At 25.8% G+C, this 23202-nt stretch overlaps 1 protein-coding gene across 1 annotated transcript in view; it reads left to right on the top strand.

The window, feature by feature from the left end:
• The first annotated feature begins 845 nt into the window (after positions 1–845).
• The window catches only part of LOC117173718 (bromodomain adjacent to zinc finger domain protein 1A), a 65573-nt gene continuing 43216 nt past the window's right edge, over positions 846–23202 (top strand). Inside the window, exons 1-6 of the mRNA XM_033362359.1 lie at positions 846–1280; positions 3697–3835; positions 8378–8592; positions 14067–14277; positions 14378–14598; positions 22135–22808. Coding sequence (XP_033218250.1) covers positions 1168–1280; positions 3697–3835; positions 8378–8592; positions 14067–14277; positions 14378–14598; positions 22135–22808 — 1573 coding nt within the window. The 5' untranslated portion in view covers positions 846–1167. The remainder of the gene's footprint in view (positions 1281–3696; positions 3836–8377; positions 8593–14066; positions 14278–14377; positions 14599–22134; positions 22809–23202) is intronic.

The raw sequence follows: 23202 nt of genomic DNA, 5'->3' as shown, positions 1-23202 counted from the left end.
TGAAGGCTTATGTCTTTTGTTGTATAAAATTAATTTTTTCACTGAAAATGTAAATATTTCACTATAATAGAGTAACTTTAAATTCTCTACAATTAAAAAATTCCGTTAAATAGCCTTTTAAATTAGTTGGTTTGATTGGATTAAATTGTACACTGTTTTTATATTTGAATTTTCGATCCAAGTTTTGTAATCGCGCATGCGTTTCATGCGAAGACGTGAATGGCGCTTTATATCCCGCCAAATTCAGATTATACAACTTTAATCAAATCCCTTTTATATTTCTTCTTTTTTTTTTATTTTACAAGATAAGTAAATAAAATTATCACTAAATTTGTCCTTAAATCTAAATTTTAAAGAATCAAGGTATTTTCAGTGATGTATGATTTATTTCGAAAAGGTGGAAAACTTGCCAACTTGAGTCTTGACTAACCTCAAAACCGCGTGTTTCAAAAGAGCGGGATTTCTATACTGTGCACGCGCAGGCGGCCAAACAATTCCGCACGATCAAAAATGTGGAAAGTAATTTCCAAATACTAGAGTTCTGCCAAATAATTAATTTCAAGAAACCGTTATTTTTCTAAACATTCAAATAGAAATAATTCTACCAGACGTGTTTCTCTACTAAAAAAAATCACCCTTTGTCATAATAACTTTTTGGCAAATTTTGAAAATGATTCAAACGTTTTAATTTTTATTAAAATTACATCTCCTAATTCTAAATTGAGAAACAAACAATAATTTTATTTTCAAATATTAAACCTCCCGCCAAAATGAAGAAGTCTTCTGATTCGCTCGCCGCCATTACAAGTATGCTCAGTTGCTCTGCGCACCTAGAAATTGAAAATGGTCGCAGGTGTGTGTGAATGCGCGCTTCTTTCACAAGCATCGTTAAAATCGCGCTTTGTCATGAGTCGAAAAAATCAGTGCATGTTCAAAATTACTAATTTCGATCGCGCCTGAAGTGGACCAAACCTGAGCCGGCGATAATTTCGCTAACTGGCGAAAAATCGGGACGAGTGTCGATCAAAGAGCCGCTGTTCTTGGACGCGATAGTGAATTTTTTTTGGAGCATTCGGCTCGCCGAGCACGTCGTGTTCGGGAAGAACGTAGATTGCTCGGATTGATTTCTCGAGGCGTCTTGCGGCAGCTGCCAAGGACTTAATCGACATGCCGCTGCTACGCAATGAGCCTTTTCAAAAACTCCACGTTTCTTCGGACTTCCGGGACGACGACGAGGTGTATCATTGTGAGGTTACCAACGAAATCTTCAAGGATTACAAGTAAGTTGAAATTCGGACAAGTCGGGGATGTCAGTTTGTCATTACTCCGCCTCCTTCTTTTCCGTTACTTGGTCTCTTCCGCCGTCTGATCCCGATTCCTCACATGAAATTATTTTTCGCTATTTTGCTGATTTTACTCTAAAAAAAGCTTCTGGAGTGAAGGTTCGTCTTCGAAAATTCGAACCAGGTTGAGGGCTGGACTCTTGATGTGTCCTCGGAGATGAGAATTCGAGGCAAACAGAAAAGAGGATTTTCGATTGACTTGATTAGAGAGCTTTCGGATTTTTCAGGGTGTGGATTGCGATTCTCGAGAAGGGTTTGCTTATGTTTTTGTGAAGTTTTCTTTTGTTGTTTGGTAAAAGTTTTGGAACGTAACTTATACGAATTATCGGCAGTGTGTTTTAAAATTTTGTTATTCGAGAGGTTTGCTTAAATTGCTTCTGAGAAACAAAAGATGAGTGAATTAAGCACTCTTGGCGTGCGCTAGCAAGATCACTGAAATGGTTTAATTTGATAATTGAGACGTTTCAGAATAGAAGTTCATGCAAAATTGATTTTTAAGATTACAGGGTGCCTATTCAGCTGGAAAAGCCTGTAAATGTCAGGGAATTTTTCCCAGGTTGATACTTTCTTTTTTAATTGCAATATAAAGTTTAGTACAAATGTTTTTTTAGTGTCTTGTTTATTACCTGAAAGAACTGGAAAAAGGGTTAAGTTACAAAAACTTCGATAACGATAGTGTGTAATTTTTTAATAAAAAGTTGCATATTTAAACAAAAATTCTAATTTTCTGCCAAATAGTGTAATTTTGTATGGAAAAAAGTTTTTTTCTACCAAAAAGACAAAGTTTTAACAAAGTAGTTGAATTTTTAATAAAAAAAGATGAATTTTCAATTTAAATGATGAATCAACAAAAAAAATTGATTTTTTAACAAATTCGATCAACCTTTAACCGAGTATATATAATCAGTATTTTAGCCAAAAATAATTTTATTTTTAACAAAAAAAAAAAAATCACAAAAAAAGACGAATTTTTAACAAAAAAGTTGAATCCTCTACTAAAACCTATACTTTCAACCAAAAGAGGTGGAATTTTTCGAACCAGAAATATTAATCTTTAACAAGTATTGAATTTGCACGAAGAAAATATGCATTTTCAACCAAATATTTAATTTTGAGATTTTTCTCTCAAGACAGAAAAATTATACTAACTTGTTGAGTTTTCAAGCCAAATAAAAAATATTTTTTTACAAAGAAGTTGGATTTTTAACGCGAGACTGATTTTTAAAAAAATTATTGGATTTACAACAAAAGAATTTATTAATCGACCTAAACAGATTACGTTTTGATAAAAAATTGCATTTTTAACCAAAAGAAGATGAAATTTTTAAGAAACATTAAAACATTTTCCAAGTTGAATTTTTAAGCTAGAAAGACGAATTTTCAACTAAGAGAGATTAAGAATTATGTATGATTTAGTTGTCTTTTGAAAAGAAAATGTTAGCAATTGAATAATTTAAAAGTAAAAATACAAACTGGTGCAATTTCCAATCCAAACCATCATAAAAGGAATAATTTCGGATTTAAATAATCGAAAGGGTTCTTTAATTAATAACTTAGTTTAAAATATTGAAAATTAATACTGAGAGATGAGGAACTTTTTTAAATGAAAATATTTACAATCGTGAAACATCATATATATTTAAAAGTTCAAAATACTCACAAAAACTGAATGATGTACACATTTTAGTAAAGAGAATGTCGGCGTGAGATATACAGAACGAGCAATTTACCATTAGTATTGAGAAATTGTAAGCTAAACCTATTTTTAACTTGAAAGATTAAAGTTACGCAATTGTCATTTAAGTTACACAATTAAAAATGGAGATAATTTGAATTTTCTTATCCATGCACTCAAACTTGAACAGTTTAAAATTCAGAGCTGTAAAACTTTAAGTGTTTTTGATAGAAATCTTAATTCATTCTTATGAATTTTAAATCAAGATTTTTGGAAATTATACGATTTAAGTGCGCAACAAATGCTCTTGCTAATTCTAGTAAGCGAATTAAATAGCGAGTGGAAAACGTTGAAAGATTATAAAAAAAACTTTTTTGACCAAATAACTGAATTTGAAGGTTATTTATTTTCAAAATTGGAATCAACCGAGTTGCAGGGTATGTTTTCTCCGATAAAATAAGCAATTATTTATTTAAATAAAAACATTTTAAACAAATTTGTAAGAAGAGAATTTGTGCGCAAATTCTACTGTAACAAATATTGTTGAAACAATTATTCTCGTAAAATCATAGAAATTTTTGTATTCCTAGACCCTATTTTTGGCGTGACATTCAATCAATATTTTAAAGTAAAAAAGTAATATTTAAAATCACCACGATAAATTTGTTTAAATTACAGTGAATTTTGTGCAAGAATTATCCTGTGCAATTCTCTCGTGTGGTCATGCAGCACCACTGGAAAATCGGGTCTCACCTACGCAGAAGCTCTCGAAAGCGAAGAAAATGCAGAGCGAAGTTTCAAAGAGTTTCCAATGGAGGTAAATCTCAATTTTCAATTATAATTTATTACTTTGAACTTGGTTTACATTTCTTTTTCTTAACCATCCACTCCTGCATTCAAGGATTTTTTTAAAACAAATAAAACAGAATAGAATTTCTAATTTGGATTCAGTTTTATTTTATAAAATGTAAATATAAATAAATGAATAATTTTTTAATGGATCTGTACTTTGAGAATATGCAGATTGTAACCGTTTTAATTCGAAAGTCTTAATAAGAATTGAGATTAATACAATGTCATTCATTCTGATAATTTTATTTTAAAATAAAAATTGTAATGATTCATTAAGAAAATATTTGTAATTCTAAGTCTTAGGTCTTCATTTATATTATTTTTTATATTAAATTTAATTAATAAATCAATTATTATATTATTTCTATTAATTGTTTTAGCCATTAAAAAATGTAAACTGTCGATTGGAACTTCATAAACTATTTTCGACCTAAAAAATAACTTCATGATAATATATTCGTAATTAAAGACTTTTATTAAATTAGAAATATTGTTTAATTCTAAATTCTTTAATTTTTAACCCATTTTATTTAAAGAATATTAATTTAGAAAAAGAATGTGTATTTAATATTTGGCAATATTTTACTTTTCATTTAAGACGAGTAAATTGAAATCCAATATTTAAAAGTAAATAATTTTAAACTAAATTGTTTTACATAGAAAGCTTTGAATCTTTAGAATTTCAAAGAGGTTTTAAACTTATAACATTACAATTTTAATTGTTCTATTTAAAAAATGTTTAATTTGTAAGGGAAATTGTTAAATTTTGACGTATAAATAACAATTGAACACTTTTTATTTGTAGACAAAATTTGGGCAATTTTGAAGGGTATTGAGAAGTTTTGAAAAGATTTTAAATTAATTAAAAACCTTAAAGTGATTTAAAGTAATTTAAACGAAGTTTGTTAACATTTTTTTCAGAACTTCTAAATATATGTTTAAATTAATCCAATTTTTCATACAATTTTTGGAAAATCCAGCAAATTAAGAAAAATTGTTTAAAATCTTGTAGCCTATTTTTTTGATAATCTCTTGAAATCTTAATTTTCAGTTACAATAATTTATCAAAATGAAAAATCATTCTCAATTTTTCTAAGAATTTCAAGAATTTTTTTTTTTTTTGAAGCCCTTTACAAGATTTTTTTTTTTAATTTACAGGATTTTCTAAAAGTTGTAGGAAAAATTCAATTCATTTTTTAATATATTTAAAAGTTCCGAAAAAATGTTATAAATTACTTTGAATTTGGAAAAATTTAAAACCACTTCTAGATCTCTCAAAGATTTTTCAATACAATTATACAGCTTTTCAAGGATGCTTAAACTATTTAAAATGAAAATAATTTAAATTCTAATTTAAGAAAAATTAATTTAAAAAAATATATTTTTCAATTTTTGATGCTAGGCGCATAATCAGTTGAATTTTCAAGAAAATAATTCACATTTCACTTGAAAATATTTATTCTTCACAAAAAGATAACTATTTTTCAACTAAAAAGATAAATTTTCGACCAGAAAAGACGAATTGTTAACAAAGTAAATAAATGTTTAACAATACAGGTAAATTGTCTACCAGGAAGATTATTCTTTTATATTAATTTTAAATAATACAAAAAATGTTGAATTGAAACAATAATTACGAAATTTCAAAAAAATCGTTAAATTTTCCAACCAGAAAGATGAATTGAAACAAAATACATAAATTTTTAAACAAATCTTTAAATTTTCAACCAAGAAGATCAATTTTCTACCATAAAAGACGAATTTTCAACAAAATACGTAAATGTTTAACCATACAGTTAAATAATACCAAGAAGATCAATTTTTTTACCAAGTACTACGAATTTTCACCAAATTACATACATTTTCAACTGTCTTACAGTTTAATTTTCAACAAAATATTCAAATTTTCAGTTAAAAAAAAAAAATTTGACGAAAAAATTAATACAGTTTTCAACCCATCAAGATTAATTTATAAAAATGATATTAATTAAAAATAAAAAATAGTTGTATTTAACCACCAAAAACTAATTTTCAATAAGATACTTGAATCCTCAACTAAAACTGATTAATTTGCAATCAAAGAATTGATTTTATACTGTAGAAGATGGATTTTTAACAAAATACATACATTTTAAAACGAATAGTTGAATATTCAACAAAATACATATACTTTTAACCATATAGTTGATTAATTTTCTACCAAAAAGAAGAATTTTTAACAAAATACACCAATTTTGAACCAAATAGTTTAATTTTCGGACCGAAAATACGAATTTTCTTCAAAACAGTTGAATTTTCAACGACAAAAATTAATTTTCAACCGATTAATTTTATGACCAGGCAGTTGCGTTTTCAATTGAAAAAAAATGAAATCTACAGTAAGAGATGAATTTTTAAATATGGAAGATGAATCTTTTTACAAAAATATTGTTGTATTTAGTTAATATAATAGTTGAGTTTTTAAAAACAAAAGTTGTCAGTCAAGAAAGAAAATTATTGTCAATAAAATGGAATTTTCAGCCCAGAAAAGAAGAATTTTCAAAAAAACAGTTTAAATTTTTATCCAAGACATATGGCATTAACAAAATGGTTCAATTTTCGACAAGTTAATGCGATGAATGAATAGGAATTCTCGTAATTTATAACAGGGCGGCCATTGGACCGGGAATTTTTTGAAACTGGGAAATGACAGTAAATTTTTTTTTTGTCGGGGAATTTTACAAATTTGTAGAAGAGAAATCTGTCAACGATCGATTTTAACAGTTTTTAAATAATTAGTGGAATTGTTATGTTTTTCAATTATGCTATTATTTAGCTTACGATGCGTAATTCAAAATTTTTTTACTTATAAAATTTTCCATTTAAAGTTTTTATTTCTAAGCTTACATTTTCAACTTAACGAATTTTAAAATGCTTCATAATAATATATTCTTAATCAAAGAATTTTATTAAATTAAAAATATTGTTTCAGTCTAAAATATTCCATTTTTAATCCATTTAATTTGAAATTTCTAATTACAAAAAAGATTAATTACTAAATATTTAGCAATATTTGAATTTTGATTTAAGTCAAATAAATTGAAACCAGATATTTAAAAGTAAAGAATATTTATCTGAATTCTTTGACATAGGAAACCTGGAATCGTTAAAATTTCGAAGAGCCTTTAAACTTTAAACGTTACAATTTTAATTGTCTCATTTGAAAAATGCTTAATTTGTGAGTGAAATTTTTATATTTTGATGTATAATTTACAAATGCACATTTGTAAAAAAATTTGAGTAATTTTAAGAGATATATTGATGAATTTTAAAAGGATAAAAAATTATCATGCACGCTTGAGAAAGTTTTCTTAGAGTGTTTTTTGAAAATTTTGTTTAAATCTTTGAAAAACTTTTTGAATATTCTCTTAAAATAATTTTTCAACATGAAAAGTTATTTTTAATTTTCCTAGGTATCTTAAGAAAATGTTTTTATTCTTTTGAAGCCTTTCACAATTCTTGAAAAGAATTTAATTTTTTGGTTTAAAATCTGCATTTTGTTTTATATTAGGCTATCATTTTAAGTTTTACATTAAGTTTGAATTTTTTCAAAACTTCTACATATCTCTTAAAATTAGACAAATTTCGCCTAAAAATAATAAATGTTCAATCGTTATTCATACATCCGAATTGTATAGAAATTTTCTAAAATTTGCAGGAATTTCTGAAAATTTTAGAAAAAATTCAATTCATTTTGATAGATATTTAGAAGTTCTGAAAAAATTTCTAAAATAATTAAAAATTTAAAACAACTTCTAGATTTCTCAAGATTTTGAAATAAAATTTTGAAGCTTTCCAAGGATGTTTAAAATATTAAAAAAGGAAATAATTGAATTTCTAATTGAAGAAGTGTTCAGTTAAAATTTTGTCTATTTTTCAATATTTGATGTTTGTAGCTTAAAATTCCTTAAAATTATATAATTTTGAAAATGATAACGTGGATTTATAATTTTTGTTGTTGAAATATGTTAGTACCTTCAATTTTATGCGCGTAAATTATTGAGCATTTGAATAAAAAAATTTTTAAGTTAGCACTTTTAAATTTTAATTTTAAGAGTTCAAAATTTATCAGTTTCACTTTGATTGTTTTCATTTGCAGCTTAGTTTTTATTGCCTCAAGTGGAATTTATTTCGTCGATTAAAACGACCACCCTATCCCACCAAAAAGGCGAATTTTCAATAAATTACATAAATTTTTAACTAAATTGTTTTAACAATGTATGTGATGTTATTGTCTCTATTTTGTTTTATTCCTCTTTAGTTTAATTTTCTTGTTTCTAAAATTTTTGAATCTCATTTTAGCTTGAGTGTTCCATTTTTTAATTTCATTCACCGTGAAAAATGTATGCCAACCGGGAAATGACCGGGAATTTATTTCGTCGATTAAAGCGGCCACCAGTTGAAATGATTTTATATATTTTAAATTTGAAAAGAAGCGAAGAAAAAGAAAAGCGTATTTTCATTCCAGCTACGAATTCCCATATTGTACCTGGCAAATAGAACTCACAGAACATCCTTCAACGAGATGCTCGAGGACATATATCAATATGCAAGAGATCGATATTTCGTTGGGGAAATGGTCGAAGCGAGCTTCACCGAAGATGCTTGGTGCGAATGCCACGTCCTCCAAGTTATCGCCCCGACCGAACAACAAATCAAACAGTATATTCTAGAAAATGGAAGGTATGTATTTATTTTTCGGAATTGCAGAATATTAAAAAAGAAAATTTTTGCGAAATATATGCGATATTATCCTATCGATTTATTTAAGAGGGTGGCCTCAAGTTAGGAAGCCCCTGAAAATCGGGGTAGTCAAGGATTTTGAAAATAAAAACTACACGAACTTGAATTTATTTTTTTCTCTCTTTCGAATCAGTTATTTTATTGAAATGCGATAAGTAATTTAAATCTCTTAGTCTATTATGAAAAATAATAAAACATTTGGTTTAGCCGGAATGTTGCTACTGAAAAGTTTTTTATTTTATTTTTATCTTTTACTCATTAGTGAATATACAAAGAGATTTCTTGACATTTTTGTAGATTTTACCAATTATTTTATAGTTTTCCGGGAATAAAAAATTATAAAAGTTATTAGTTGAAAATTTTGATGTTAATTCAGTTTCAGAATTAGTGTGTGCCATGGTCATATAACAGATTTTTCAGGGGTTGCCCCGCTGGGTTTTTGAGTATAACCCAGATTACAAAACATTAATGAAATATTTCAAAGGTTTTACAATATGTAAAAGGACTTTAAACATTTAAAAAAGATTTCACGGATTTTAATGATTTAAGGAAGGTGTGTACTGCAGACTGCAAATGATTAGAAATATTTTTATGATTTCAAATAAATACAAAAGACTTAACAAATATTTCAAAACATCAAAAAGATTTTTTTTTAAATTAAGATTTTAAAAAGGATATAGTAAGCCAAATTTCTAAGATTTTACACAGATTATAAATATTTCAAAGATTTCAACAGATTACAAAGTTTTCAAAAAAAGTACAGTACACCTGATTTCAGACATTTCAAATATTTCTAATGAATACGAAATATTTCACAAATATTCTAATGATTTCAAAAGATTTCACCCAATTCACAAAGATTTCACATACGACTTATGTTTAAAAAAATGTGGAATTTGTTTATTTATGATTCTGCTGTCTTTAAAAATTGTTGGACAATAAAAAATAAAGTGGCTAATTTTTTTCATCTATAACACGTTTATTTCATTATTTGAAGTAAAAAAAGGAGCCCTGGAAAAACTTGACTTCTTGGCCTGAAAAACCCAAGAAGAGACATTGGATTTCGTTCCTAAGAATCACTGGACACCCTGTTTAAAAGATTCATAGTTTTTTACATGTTTGAATAATTGAAATGGATTTCAAATGATTTCAAATAGTTTATGGTAATTTTAAAGATTCCAAGGAATTTTCAATAGATTTCAATATTTTCAGAGAATTTGAATGATTTTTAGGGTATTTTCACAGATTTAAAGGAATTTTCAAGAATTCTTAAAAATTTCAAGGGATTTTCAATAGATTTGGAATATTTTATGGTATTTTAAACGATTTTAAGAAATATTTAATATATTATCATAATTTTAAAGGATTCGAAATATTTTTTGCTTATTTTTAAAGATTCCAAAGGATTTTCAATATATTTCATTAATTTCAAAGGATGACAAAAAATTTAGGGCATTTTGAAAGATTTCGAAGTAATTTTGTAGATCTCTACAAAGTTTCAAGGCATTTCGAAAGATTTCAAAGGATTTGAAATATTCGATGGTTTTTTTTAAAGATGCCGAAGAATTTTCGTTAGATTTTAATAATGTCAAAGGATTTAGAAGATTTTTAAAGATTCCGAGAAATTTTCAAGGCATCTACAAAATTTCAAGGGGTTACAAAGGGTTTGAAATATTTTAGGGTATTTTATCAAGATTCCCAGCAATTTGAAAGACCTGTAAAAATTATCAAGTGATTTCAAAAGATTTGAAATATTTCAGGGTTTTTTAAAAACAATTCCAAGGAATTTTCAATTGATTTCAATGATTAAATGTGATTTCGACGAATTTGAAATATTGTAGGGTATTTTTAAGGATTCCGAGGATTTTTCGAAAGATTTCAATAATTTCAAAATATTTTTAAGATTTTTGGGTATTTTTAAAGATCCCCAGAAATTTCAAAGATCTGTAAACATTTTCAAGTGATTTCAAATGATTTGAAATTTTTTTTTCAAGGAATTTAAAATTGATTTCAATGATTAAATGTGATTTCGAAAGATTTTAGGTTTTTTTTTAGAGATTCTGATCAATTTTAATAGATTTCAATGATTGCAAAGTATTTGAAAGATTACAAGGAATTTTCAAGGCGTCTGAAAAATTTCGTGAGATTTAAAAAGATTTTAAATAATTAAAATATTTAAAGGTATTGCTAAAAATTCCAAGGATTTGTTAATAAATTTCAATATTTACAAAAAAATTTTAAAAAGATTTTAGGGTAGTTTTAAGAATTTGAAATATTTTGAGGTGTTTTAAACGATTATAAAAAATTTTCCTTACATTTTAATAATTACAAAAGATTTTAAAGGCTTTGCAATATTTTACTCTAGTTTTAAAGATTCCGAAGGATTTGTAACATATTTCAATAATTTCAAAGGATATACAAATTTAGAGTTTTTTTTTCCAAAAATTCCAAGGAATTTGCAATAGATTTCAATAATTTCGAAGTATTTAAATTATTTAAGGGTATTCAAATAATTGCAAAGGCGTTGAAATATTTAATATATTTTGGGGTATTTTAAACTATTCTAAAGAATTTTCATTAAATTTCCATAATTCCAAGGGATTTTAAAGGATATGAAATATTTTTGCGCATTTTTTAATTCCAAGGAATTTTCAAGAGTTGTACAGAATTTCATGAGGATTTTAGGATTTTTTGAAGATTTCAGTTAATTTTCAAGGCCTTTTAAAAATCTCAAGGGGTTTGAAAAAATGTCTAAAGATTTAATATATTTCAGGGTATTTTAAACTATTCTAAAGAATATTAATTAGTTTTCCATAATTCTGATGAATTTGAAAAGATTTTTCATATTTTAAGGCTATTTTAAATGATACCAAAGAATTTTTATTAAATTTCCCTAGTTTCAAGGAATTTTAATGGATTTTAATATTCAAGGGCATTTCAGAAGAAAAATATTTTAAATCATTTTCGAGCGCGTTAAAAAGTTTCAAAGTATTTTAAGAGATTCTAAGAAATTTGTAATACATTTGAATAATTTCAGATAATTATAAGCGATTGTCAAGATTTTAGAGTATTTAAACAATTGAAAGTAACTTTTAAAAGCTTTATTTATTGTTAATTAAAAATCCAAGTATCTGGTTCAAAATTCATGTCAGTTGTAAATTCATTCTTTTATATAGATAGTTAGTATCCTTGGTTTAAAAATTTATCTTTTTGCTTGAAAATTCAACAGTTTGTTTGCAATTTATTATCTCTTTTGGCTGACAAATTTTTCTTAGTTGAATGTTTCTATTGTTGGTTTTATTCTAAAGTTTTCGACTGAAATATCAACTATTACATTTCATAATGTATCTTTTTGGAAATGAAAACTCATCACCTTGATTAGAAAATTAGCTATTTTGCTGAAAATTCGTTTGTTTTTTTTTTTTTTTGACTGAAAATTAATTTTTTTTTACTGAAAATTTAACCATTTCAGTTGAACATTTAACTATTTCATTGAAAATTTATTGTTCTTTTTAAATGAAAATTTAACTATTAAATTTTTGGTTGACAATTTATTATTTTCAGTTGAAAATTGGTCTTTTTTATAGAACTTAATTTTCTTGATTAAACAATTTTTAGTGTAATATTTCTCTTTTTGGTTGAAAACTCAACTATTCTAGTTAAAGATTCATTGCTTTAATTCAAAATTTATCTTTTTGGATTCAAATTCAACTATATGTTTGGACATGTTTTTCTTAGTTGAAAACTTAAATATTTCGTTGAAAATTCATATATTTTGTCAAAATATTGCCTTTTTTGGCAAAAAATTAATCTTCTGGTTTGAAAATTCATTTTTTTTCATGAAAATAACACAACTTGGTTTTAAATTTAACTCCTTTTGCAAATTTTTGTTGGTTAAAATTTGATCTATCCCAGTTGAAGATTTATTATTCTAGATAAAAATGTATCACTTTGTTTGGATTTTTATGAATGGAAAAATAATTTGTTTAACTGAAAATTTAACTGTTCTATGTTTGGTTGAAAACCGATCTTTCTTAGATGAAAATTTTAATATTTATTTGCAAATTAACCTTTTTTAGTTTAAAATTCAATTATTTGGTTGAGAATGTATGTATTTTACTGAGAAAAAAAATCGTCTTTGGCAGAAAATTAATCTTTTTGTTAGCAAAATTCAACAATTTCAAGAAATGAGTAATTGTGTTTTTAGTATTATTTGATTATCAATTAATCGATGGTGCTAATATATTTAAAAATATTTTGTAATATAATTTTTAGGCGCTTTATAAATTAAGCATAATAATTGGATCCTAGAAACTGAAGAAAAAAAAGACATTTATAATACTCTGGCGAAAAACTGTATGCATGTATACCGAGTTGATTGTTTAAACAAAATGTGAAATATTTGAATGGCTCCGAAAAAAATGAAAATTCATGTCTTTTGTTCATAAAATTGGCTTTTTTGTAAAAAATTAATCTTTTTGTTTAAAAATTAATCTTCTTGTTTAAAAAATCACATTTTTCGTAGAAAATTCAAGTATTTCAGTTAAACACTCATCATTTTATTTGAAGTTTTATATTTTTATGGAAAATTTCACTATTTCAAATGAAGGTTCACCATTTTATTAGAACATTCATCATTTTGTTAAAGATGTAACTGTGATTTTAAAAAATGTTCTTTTTTATTTGGTGCAGCATTATTTTTTGAGCTGAAAATTGAACTATTCAATTTTGAATGGAACTATTTACTTGAAAATTTGGCTTTTTAAGTTCAAATTTGAACTATTTCGTTGAAAATTCATCTATTTTGTTGAAATGTCGTGTTTTTCGTAGAAAATTAATCTTCCTATTGGAAAATTCATCTTTATCGATGAAAATTCAAGTATGCCAGTTAAATATTAATACTTTTCTTTGAAATTTTTTTTGTTTGTTTAAAATTGATCGTTTTTGGTCAAAACCTTATCTATTTAGCATCCCGATTAATTTTACCTAAATATGCACTGCATTATATGCACTGAAGATCAAATAAAAAATTTGTTTGATTTATTATTCAAATTCATGGACTTTAGAGACAAATTCAAGACATGGATATTATTATGTTTTTAGTTTTATTTAATTAATCTGTGGTGCTAAAATATTTAAGAATATCTATCAATACAATTTGTCAAAGTTTTAGAAATCACCATATTAATTGAATCCTTAAAAACTGAAAAAAACCATTACATATTTATAATAAACTCGCGAAAAACGGTATCCATATATATCTCGAGTTGATTAAAAAAAAGTGAAATACCTGGGGGAAAAACCCGGAAATTGTCAGGGAATTTTTTCCTCAGGATTTGAGTAGACACCCTGCGATATAATAATATTTCTATTAAAACGGTGTTTTAGCTAAATTAAAAATATATTTCTAACAGCAGTCCCCAAGAAAGGACGCCTAATCCTCCCTCGAAATTATTTCGCTACGAGGTGGAACAATTAGACTGTGGAGATGACGACGAGAGTCAAACAATGATCCTCGAGGCTTCACAAGTCCGAAGGAGGAAACAGCAGTATGGTCGCGAGCGAAACAAGATTTTCCTCAAGCAACTCTGCGAGCAGAGCACTAATGGAGTGTGGGTCGTTAAGGTAAAAGCTCAGCGAATGAAAATTTATTTTATTAATTTTATTTTTTTATTTTATTTTCCGATTTCTATTGTATATCATCTGTTTTTATTCCCTATTACAGGAGGAGGTTCTGCAGAAATATGGCATTCCTAAAGTAAGATTCGATACGATTTTCGACGGACCTTTACCTGATTTCACGCCACGACCGAGGAAAGTTATTAAGCAAACTTCCTTGGATAAATTTCTCACTACAGATGTGACGAAACACAGAAAATTTGAGAAGCCTAATGCGCTGAAGAAAGTTAACAGCGGTATGGTTGAGAAGAAACAGAGAAAGCCGAGGTCTGTTTTTGAATTTATTTTTCTTAGTTGCAGGTCTCGGACCAATTTTTTTTTTAGAAATCATATTGGATTTTTTAAAACTAAAATGTAAATATTGCCGTTGAATATCTCATCAGTTTAATTAAAAATGCAATGTTTGTTTAAAAAATTACATTCTTCAGTTATGAAAATTCTTTTTTTTTTTTGTTGAAATTAATTCTCTTGGTGGAAAATTATTCCATTTAGTTGAAAATTATTATTTATAATAATAATTATTATGTAATTACAATTATTTATAATTATTACATTGGGTTTCTACTATTTCAAAAAAGGACACTGAAGACTCTTTTTTCTCCCACTACATTTCAATTGAGAAGACGAATTTTGAACAAAATACGTAGGTTTTTAAATTTTAATTCAATAGTAGTTAAATTTTCATTTAAAAGAATTAATTCTGAATAAAAAACTAATCTGATTATTATATTTTTAACAAAAAAGTTAATTTTCTATCGAAACTGCTTAATCCTTAATTAGACGGTTGCATTTTTCAACCAAAAAGCATGAAATCTCTATAGTAAAAAATGAATTTTCGACAATATAGTTGAATTTTCAACAACCAAATTTGTAAGTCGATAAAACAACAATCAAATTATTAAATTTCCAAGGAAAAAATACGAATTATCAACAAAACAATTTAACTTTTAACCAAAAGATTATTTTTTGCCCTAAAGGATAAATTCTCAACAGAATACATCAAGTTTCAACTATAAAAAGATAAATTTTCAACAAAAAGTTGAATAATTAAATTTTGAGAAAAAAGATTATTTTTGAAAAAACTCATTTTGAACAAAGTAGTTCAGTTTTTAATTAAAAAGATGAATTTTCAACACAGAAGATTAATTTTCTGCCAGAAACGGATAATTGATCAACAAGGTAGATTCATTTTCAACTATAAAAGATCAGCTTTCAACCAAAAATGGAATAGTTAAATTTTTAGTTAAAAACTTGACAAAAAAAAATATTTTTTAACTAAATATAATATAATAATATAAATATAATATAATTAGTTGAATTGTTATGTTTTTCAATTATGCGATTATTTAGCTTACGATGCGTAACTCAAAATTTTTTTACTTTAAAAATAAAAATTTTTATTGGAAAATTTTTATTTCCGAGTTCACATTTTTAATTTAAAGAATTTTTAAATGCCTTCATAAAGACTTGAACAAATAAAAAGTAAAAGTCTTTGATGTTAACAATTTTGGAGAAAAAACATTTTTATTTAATTAATAAATAATTTTTTTTTTTAATTTTTCTGTTCTTTAAGTAATAAAAAATGAACAAAAATGATTTGACAAGACGATTTTAAACCAGTTCAAAATTTAAGAATTTTCAGATTTTAACGTTAAAACTTAAACGGTTTCAATTTCAAAGTCTTAGTCAGTAAACAAATGTGAACGTGTGTCTGAAAGTTTATAAACTATTTTCAACTAAAAAATAACTTCATAATAATATATTCTAAATTAAAGGATTTTATTAAATTAAAAATATTGTTTCAGTCTAAAATATTCAATTTTTAACCCATTCAATTTGAAATTTTTAATTAAAAAAAAAAATTATTATTATTGAATATTTAGCAATATTTGAATTTTTATTTAAGACAGGTAAATTGAAACCAAGTATTTAAAAGTAAAGAACCTTTAACTGAAATGTTTGACATAGAAAACCTGGAATCGTTAAAATTTCGAAGAGCCTTTAAACTTTGAACTTTACAATTTTTCTTGTTGTATTTCAAAAATGCTTCATTTGTAAGTCAAATTTTCAAATTTGGATGTATAATTTACAAATCTACATTTGTAGAAAAAATTTGATTTATTTTAAGAGATATTTAGGACTTTTAAATAGATTAAAAATTATCATGCAAATTTGAGAAATTTTTCTTAAAATATTCTAGAATCTTTTTTGAAAATTTTGTTTAAATCTTTGAAAAACTTTTTAAATATTCTCTTAAAATAATTTTTCAACATGAAAAGTTAATTTTAATTTTCTTAGGAATCTTAAGAAAATGTTTTTATTTTGTTGTATCCTTTCACAATTCTTGAAAAGAATCTAATTTTTTTGGTTTAAAATCTGCGAAAATCGAAATTTTGTTTTATATTAGGCTATCATTTCAAGTTTTACATTAAGTTTGAATCTTTTCAAAACTTCTACATATCTCTTAAAATTAGACAAATTTCGCCTAAAAATAATAAATGTTCAATCGTTATTCATACATCCGAATTGTATAGAAATTTTCTAAAATTTGCAGGAATTTCTGAAAATTTTAGAAAAAATTCAATTCATTTTGATAGATATTTAGAAGTTCTGAAAAAATTTCTAAAATAATAAAAAATTTAAAACAACTTCTAGATTTCTCAAGATGTTGAAATAAATTTTTGAAGCTTTCCAAGGATGTTTAAACTATTTAAAAAGAAATTAATTGCATTTCTAAGTTAAGAAGTGTTTAGTTAAAATTTTTTAAAATTTTCAATATTTGATGTTTCTAGCTTAAAATTCCTTAAAAATATATAATTTTGAAAATTTTAAAGTTGAATGATTGATTTTTTAATTTAGAGCATTGAAAATGATAACGTGGATTTATGTTTTTTTTTTATATTGAAAAATGTTAGTACCTTTAATTTTATGCACGTAAATTATTGAGCATTTGAATAAAAAATTTCGTAAGTAAAAACTTTTAAATTTAAATTTTAAAAGTTCAAAATAGAACAGTTACACTTTGAGTGTTTTCATTTTCAGCTCAGTTTTTATTGCCTCAAGTGGAATTTATTTCGTCGATTAAAACGGCCACCCTATTCCACCAAAAAGGGGAATTTTCAATAAATTACATAAATTTTTAACTAATTGTTTTAACAATTTATGTGATGTTATTGTCTCTATTTTGTTTTATTCCTCTTTAGTTTAATTTTCTTGTTTCTAAAATTTTTGAATCTCATAATTGAATTTTTAAACTAAAAAAAGATCAATTTTCAACCAAAAAGTAAAGTAGTTAAATTTTCAATAAAAAAAGAACTTCCAAAAAAACAGTTTATTTTAGTACCAAATAGTTGAATTTTCAAAGCAAAAAAAAACATTATTTCACAAAAATGGTATTGGTTTATATTATAACCAAGAAACGATTTTCATTTTAAATATTAAAAAAAATTTTAATTGGATCAAAAAGAATGATTTTCCTACATAACAGTTACAATTTTAGCAACAAAATAAATAATCAATAAATTTTTAATTCAAGAAATTTTTTATTGAAAATTCAAATATCTAGACGGGAATTTATGATTTTTTTTTTAAATTCATCGTTTCTTTGCAATTTTTTTGGACTGTTTTTGAAAAGAAATTAAAATCTTTTTTTGTTGAAATATCAATTACTACATTTTTCGTTCAGAATTAATCATTTTTGGGATAAAAATCTAATTACTTATTTGAATGTTGAAAGTCTGGTTAGAAATTAATTCTTTTTCTTGAACCTTCATTATTTTAATTGAAAATTCATTTGGTTGAAAAATAAAGTATTTTGTTAAAATTTTTTGTTTGAAATTATATATTTTTTAAACTAAACAGAAAATTCCAGTTTAAAATCCTATCAGTTTAGTGAAAAATGCAATGTTTGTTTAAAAATTTATATTTTCTAGTTATGGAAATTCGTCTTTTTTGGTAGAAATTAATCTTTTTGGTGAAAAATTAATCCATTTTGTTAAAAATTATTATTTATAATAATAATTACTATTATGTTAAAATTATTTATCATTATTATTTTGTTTAATGATTGATCATATTGGCTTAAAATTCATCACTTTGTTTGAAATTGTAACTATTTTTTAAAAATTATTTCTTTATCTGAAAAGGTAAACATTTGATCTTTTTTAGTTGAAAATTTAACTATTTGGGTGAATTTTTTTTAATGAATCGTCTCAATTTTATTGTTGAAAACTGTTCTCTTTAAGTTTAAAATTCAACTATTTGGGTAGAAATGCATTTTTTGCTTGAAAATTCAATTAATTGGTTGAGAAATTATGAATTTTGTTAAAAAATCGTATTTTTGTCGAAATTAATCTCCTTGTTGGAAAATTAATCCATTTAGTTACAAATTATTATTTATATCAATAATTATTCTTTATAATAATTATTACGCTTAAAGATTGATCATATTAGTTGAAAATTCATCATTGCAGTAGAAAAAATCATCTCTTTGTTCGAACATTCATTTTTAAATGGGAAAGTATAACATTTAATCTTTCGTTGACAATTGATTGTAAATTCATTATTTTAGTTGACATTTCATGTTTTTTTTTGTTTACAAAATTTGATCCTTTTTAGTTGAAAATTCATGTATTTGATAAAACAATTGTCTTTTTTAGTAGAAAATTAATTTTGTTCAAAATTTTAGTTGAAAATTCATATTTTTGTTAAAAATTCATCTTTCTGTTTTAAAATTCAACACTTTAGTTGAAAATTTGTTTTTGATTTGTATGGAAGATGAATTATTTTCAACTAAATATTTAATTATTCAATTTTTATTGTTGAGAACTGATCTTTTTTAGTTGAAAATTCAACTATTTGGTTAAACATTGATTTTTTTAACTTGAAAATTCAATTAATTGATTGCGAATTCATGAATTTTGTTTAAAAATCGTGGTTTGGTAGAAAATTAATCTTTTGGGTTTGCAAAATTCAATTCATAGGTTATAAATTCATGTTGTAGAAAATGTAATGTTTTTACTTGAAAATTCAGGGATTTATAGTATGCACTAAATTTTAAGTATAAGAAGATAAAAAAACATATTGCAAAAATAGTGTAAGTTTCAATATTTTCTTATATTTTCAATAAGTTTTGAAATAATCACCATTTTTTAATGTTGTGCTCATTTAGAAGCTATTTTTTCATCGCATCGCAGCAGCTTATGAGTATAAATCGTAAAATTTTTTTTATTGTTATTATGTTTCATATATTCTACAACAATATTTTTGTTACCTAAAAGAATATTGCAATTTTTTCAACTTTTTTGTTAAAACTTCAAGTTGTTGCAATTCTTTAAGAAAATTTTCACGATTTATACTCATAAGCTGCTGTAATGCGTTGAAAAAATAGCTTCAAAATGTGTTCAAGAACATTGAAAAATGTTCATTGTTTCGAAAGTTATTATGAGAACTAAATCAGTCATCAAAAAGAGGTGTGCGAAAACTTTTGTTCATCTCTGTATTCCGAGTCGATTGTTTAAAAAAATGCGGGATATTTAATGGTTTCGTAATTTTTATATTCTTATCAGAGAAGATATTAGATTTGTATAAAATTTGACCCCCCTCCCCTCACAGTTTTGGTCAAATGTCCACGTTTTGAGACCCCCTGAATCCGAAAAAACAGGTTTTTACGCATCTGTCTCTCCGTCCGTGGATGGTTTTTTTGTTAGCACGATAACGTTCGAGCTAAGTGACTGATTGGATTTTCTTTTGGTAAATTCTTTTCCTATCTTAAAATGAAAATCAAGTTCGTTAGATAACCATTTTGGATAAAAACTCAAAAAGTGAGCTCATTTTGAATATTTTTGAGACCACTTTTTTTTCAACTTTCAAAATTTTTCTCTGCGGATATTCATGAACATTTTAAGCCAAATAACGCACATTATGAAAAAGAGCCGAGAGAAGAAAAATGTTTCTTTTTGAATACCCTACAAGATTATCATAAGAATTTTTTGAATTTTCTTGAAAAATCGAAAATTCAAATTTTGACACCATAAAAAATAATATTCACCGATTTGCGCAAAAAAATTTTGAAAAAAAATCTAATAAGACTTATAAGAGAGTTATCGAGTTATATTAGACGATTTCCAAAAAAAAATTTCATAAACAAATTATTTGTTCAAATTTTTTCTACGTTTGTCCAGAAATATACGATTTTCAAGTTATGTTGCAAGAAATTTGAATGGAAAAAATATTATATAAACAAAATTTCTCTTATGATTATAATTGTTAAATTATAAACAAAGTTAATGTACAAATGCAGGAATCAGGCATTTTTCGACAGAACTATTCGTAATTTTCGATGTAAATTTTAGGAAATTTGTGATAATTTTATCAGCATTCATAATTTGTTGATTTTTCTAATGATTTTTTTAAGCAAATTTAATAAAAAAATGCATTATTCGGGCGTTTGTCGGCAGAAAAATTCGGTTTTTAATGATGGAACTTCATGATCATTTCAGCAACAATCATAATACGTTGATAAATTTTATGATTTCTTCAAACAAGTGTAATAAACAAATGCATTAGTCAGGTATTTGTCTACAGAAAAACTCATTTTTTTCTATGCCATCTTTTTTAATTAGAAACTTCATGATAACTTCAGAAAGATTCATAATTTTTGATCAATTTCATGATTTTTTTAAACTAATGCATTAATCAGTAATTTGTCGACAGAAAAATTCGTTTTTAATTTTGTGATTTTTATAAAAAAAATTTAATAGACAAGTGCATTAATCGGGCATTTGTTGACGGAACAATTAATTTTTTTTTCGATATTAGTCTTTTGAATGGGGACCTTCATGATGATTTCGGCAAAAATTCATAATCGGTTGATGAATTATATATTTTTTTAAAAACAAATTCAATAAACTGATGCATCATTCGAGCATCAGTTGATGAAAACAACTGTTTTTTCGATATCCTAATTAAAAAAAGTCGACATAGAAAAAAAACGAATTTTCCTGTAGGCAAATGCCTGATTAATGCATTTGTCGACTAAATTTGTTTAAAGAATTTATAAAATTGATCAACTTATTATGGATGATGCTGAAATTCTAATAAAGTTCCCAATTGGAAAGACTGGCATTGAAAAAGCCGAATTTTTCTGTCGGCAAATGCCCGAATAATGTATTTGTTTATTAAATTTGTTTTTGAAACATATATTAATCAAAAAATTATGAATTTTTCTGAAATTATAATGAAGTTCCTAATTTATAAAAAATTACATCTAAAAAAAAAACGAATTTTCTGTCGAGAAACGCCTGATTACTGCATTTCTTCATTAAATTTCTTTATAATATAAAGAATTATAATCTTTAGAAACAAATTTTTTAATATACTCGTAATATTGTTTTCATTTAAATTTCTTGCAATATATCTTGAAAAAACGTATAATTATTGAAAATCGTAGAAAACATTTTTTCAGCAAATATTTTGTTGTTTAATATATAAAATTGGAACAACTTTATCTAATGTTACTCTATGAAATGGAGGCAATTTCAACCATTTTTATGGTATTGACGAGCACCGGGAACGTCAAATAGATCAAATGGCCATTTTTTCTCCATATTCGTTTGTTTATAAAAAATTGAAAACCTAATTGAAGAATGAGGCTCGACAACTCTTAAAAATCTTGAGAGCTTTTTCCCCACTCAAATCGCTCAGTATTTGTGGGCTGTACGTTATTTTGAAACAAAAATGTCATTTTTTTCCCCACTTTGAGCCGGGAATGTGAAAATGAGATCCTTTCCTCTTTATTTTTAGGGTAAACGGCAAATTCAAAGAGGACCTAAAAGCCCGCGCCCTCGAGGAAAAGGCGAAACGAAAAGAAGAACGTCTCGAGCGAAAAGAGCGGAAAAAGGAAGAAAGGCAGAAACAAGTGGCCTTCCAAGCCTACATAAAGGAATGGAACAAGCCGAGGGAGGACCTGGAATGCGAGGATTTGTCACCACTTCCTGCCGCAGTGCCAATAAACTGTGGAGTCCCGAACGAGAAATTTGGTGATTTTGCCATGGTCCTCGAATTCCTTCAATTTTTTTACGAGGAGCTGGAAGTTAATACTTATTTCACGGGAGGTCTGACCCTCGAAATTCTCGAGAAGGCGATGATGGGAAAGGACGTTGGTGGTCCCTTCAGCGACTTGGTGCAGCTTCTTCTTGCAAATATTTTCAAGTACCAGGCGGAGGAGGAGAATGAAATTCATGCAGATGCAGCCGATTTGAAAGACGATATTAATATTGACAAGGGAGTTCCTTCAATGGCTGAGGCTACAAAACTTGCGACGCTCGCTTCCACCTGGTGTCAAAATCATCAAGGATGTCAACTCTCGGAATTGGCTCTCGATCATGTCACATTGAGCGAAATTTTGCGACAGCATTTGCTCAGCTCTGGAGGAAGAATTAGCGAGGTGGCTTCCAAATGGAGATATTCGCAGAGAGGTGAGTGAGATTATTCGAAATTGAAAAAGTTTTATTTACAAATTAAAATAAAAAATTTCATTATTTTGTTGATAATTCTAGCCTGGGGATTTGAACGGGAAAGATAGGGAATTTTATTGACCGGTCATTGAATTAAACAAAACAAAAAAAAAACGGGAATTTACTTCTGATCTTAGCCAAATTCAAGTTTTAATAATTTTAGTCAGTTTAGAAAAGGGACCGTACTTACATTACGTACCAGCAGAATAATTAGTAATTTTTTTATTTTAATTTAAACTTGTTTTAATTAGTTTATATATATATATATATAATTAAAAATTTGTCATAAGGACAACCGCAGGATTTCGCCGGGAGCGGGTGCTAATCTGAAAAATTGCACCCGCCTCCAGCGAAA

Source organism: Belonocnema kinseyi, chromosome 5 (genome assembly GCF_010883055.1).
Source record: "Belonocnema kinseyi isolate 2016_QV_RU_SX_M_011 chromosome 5, B_treatae_v1, whole genome shotgun sequence".
Lineage (NCBI taxonomy): Eukaryota > Metazoa > Arthropoda > Insecta > Hymenoptera > Cynipidae > Belonocnema > Belonocnema kinseyi.
Note: the sequence above shows the minus strand (reverse complement) of the source record. Positions and strands in the feature narration are given on the sequence as shown.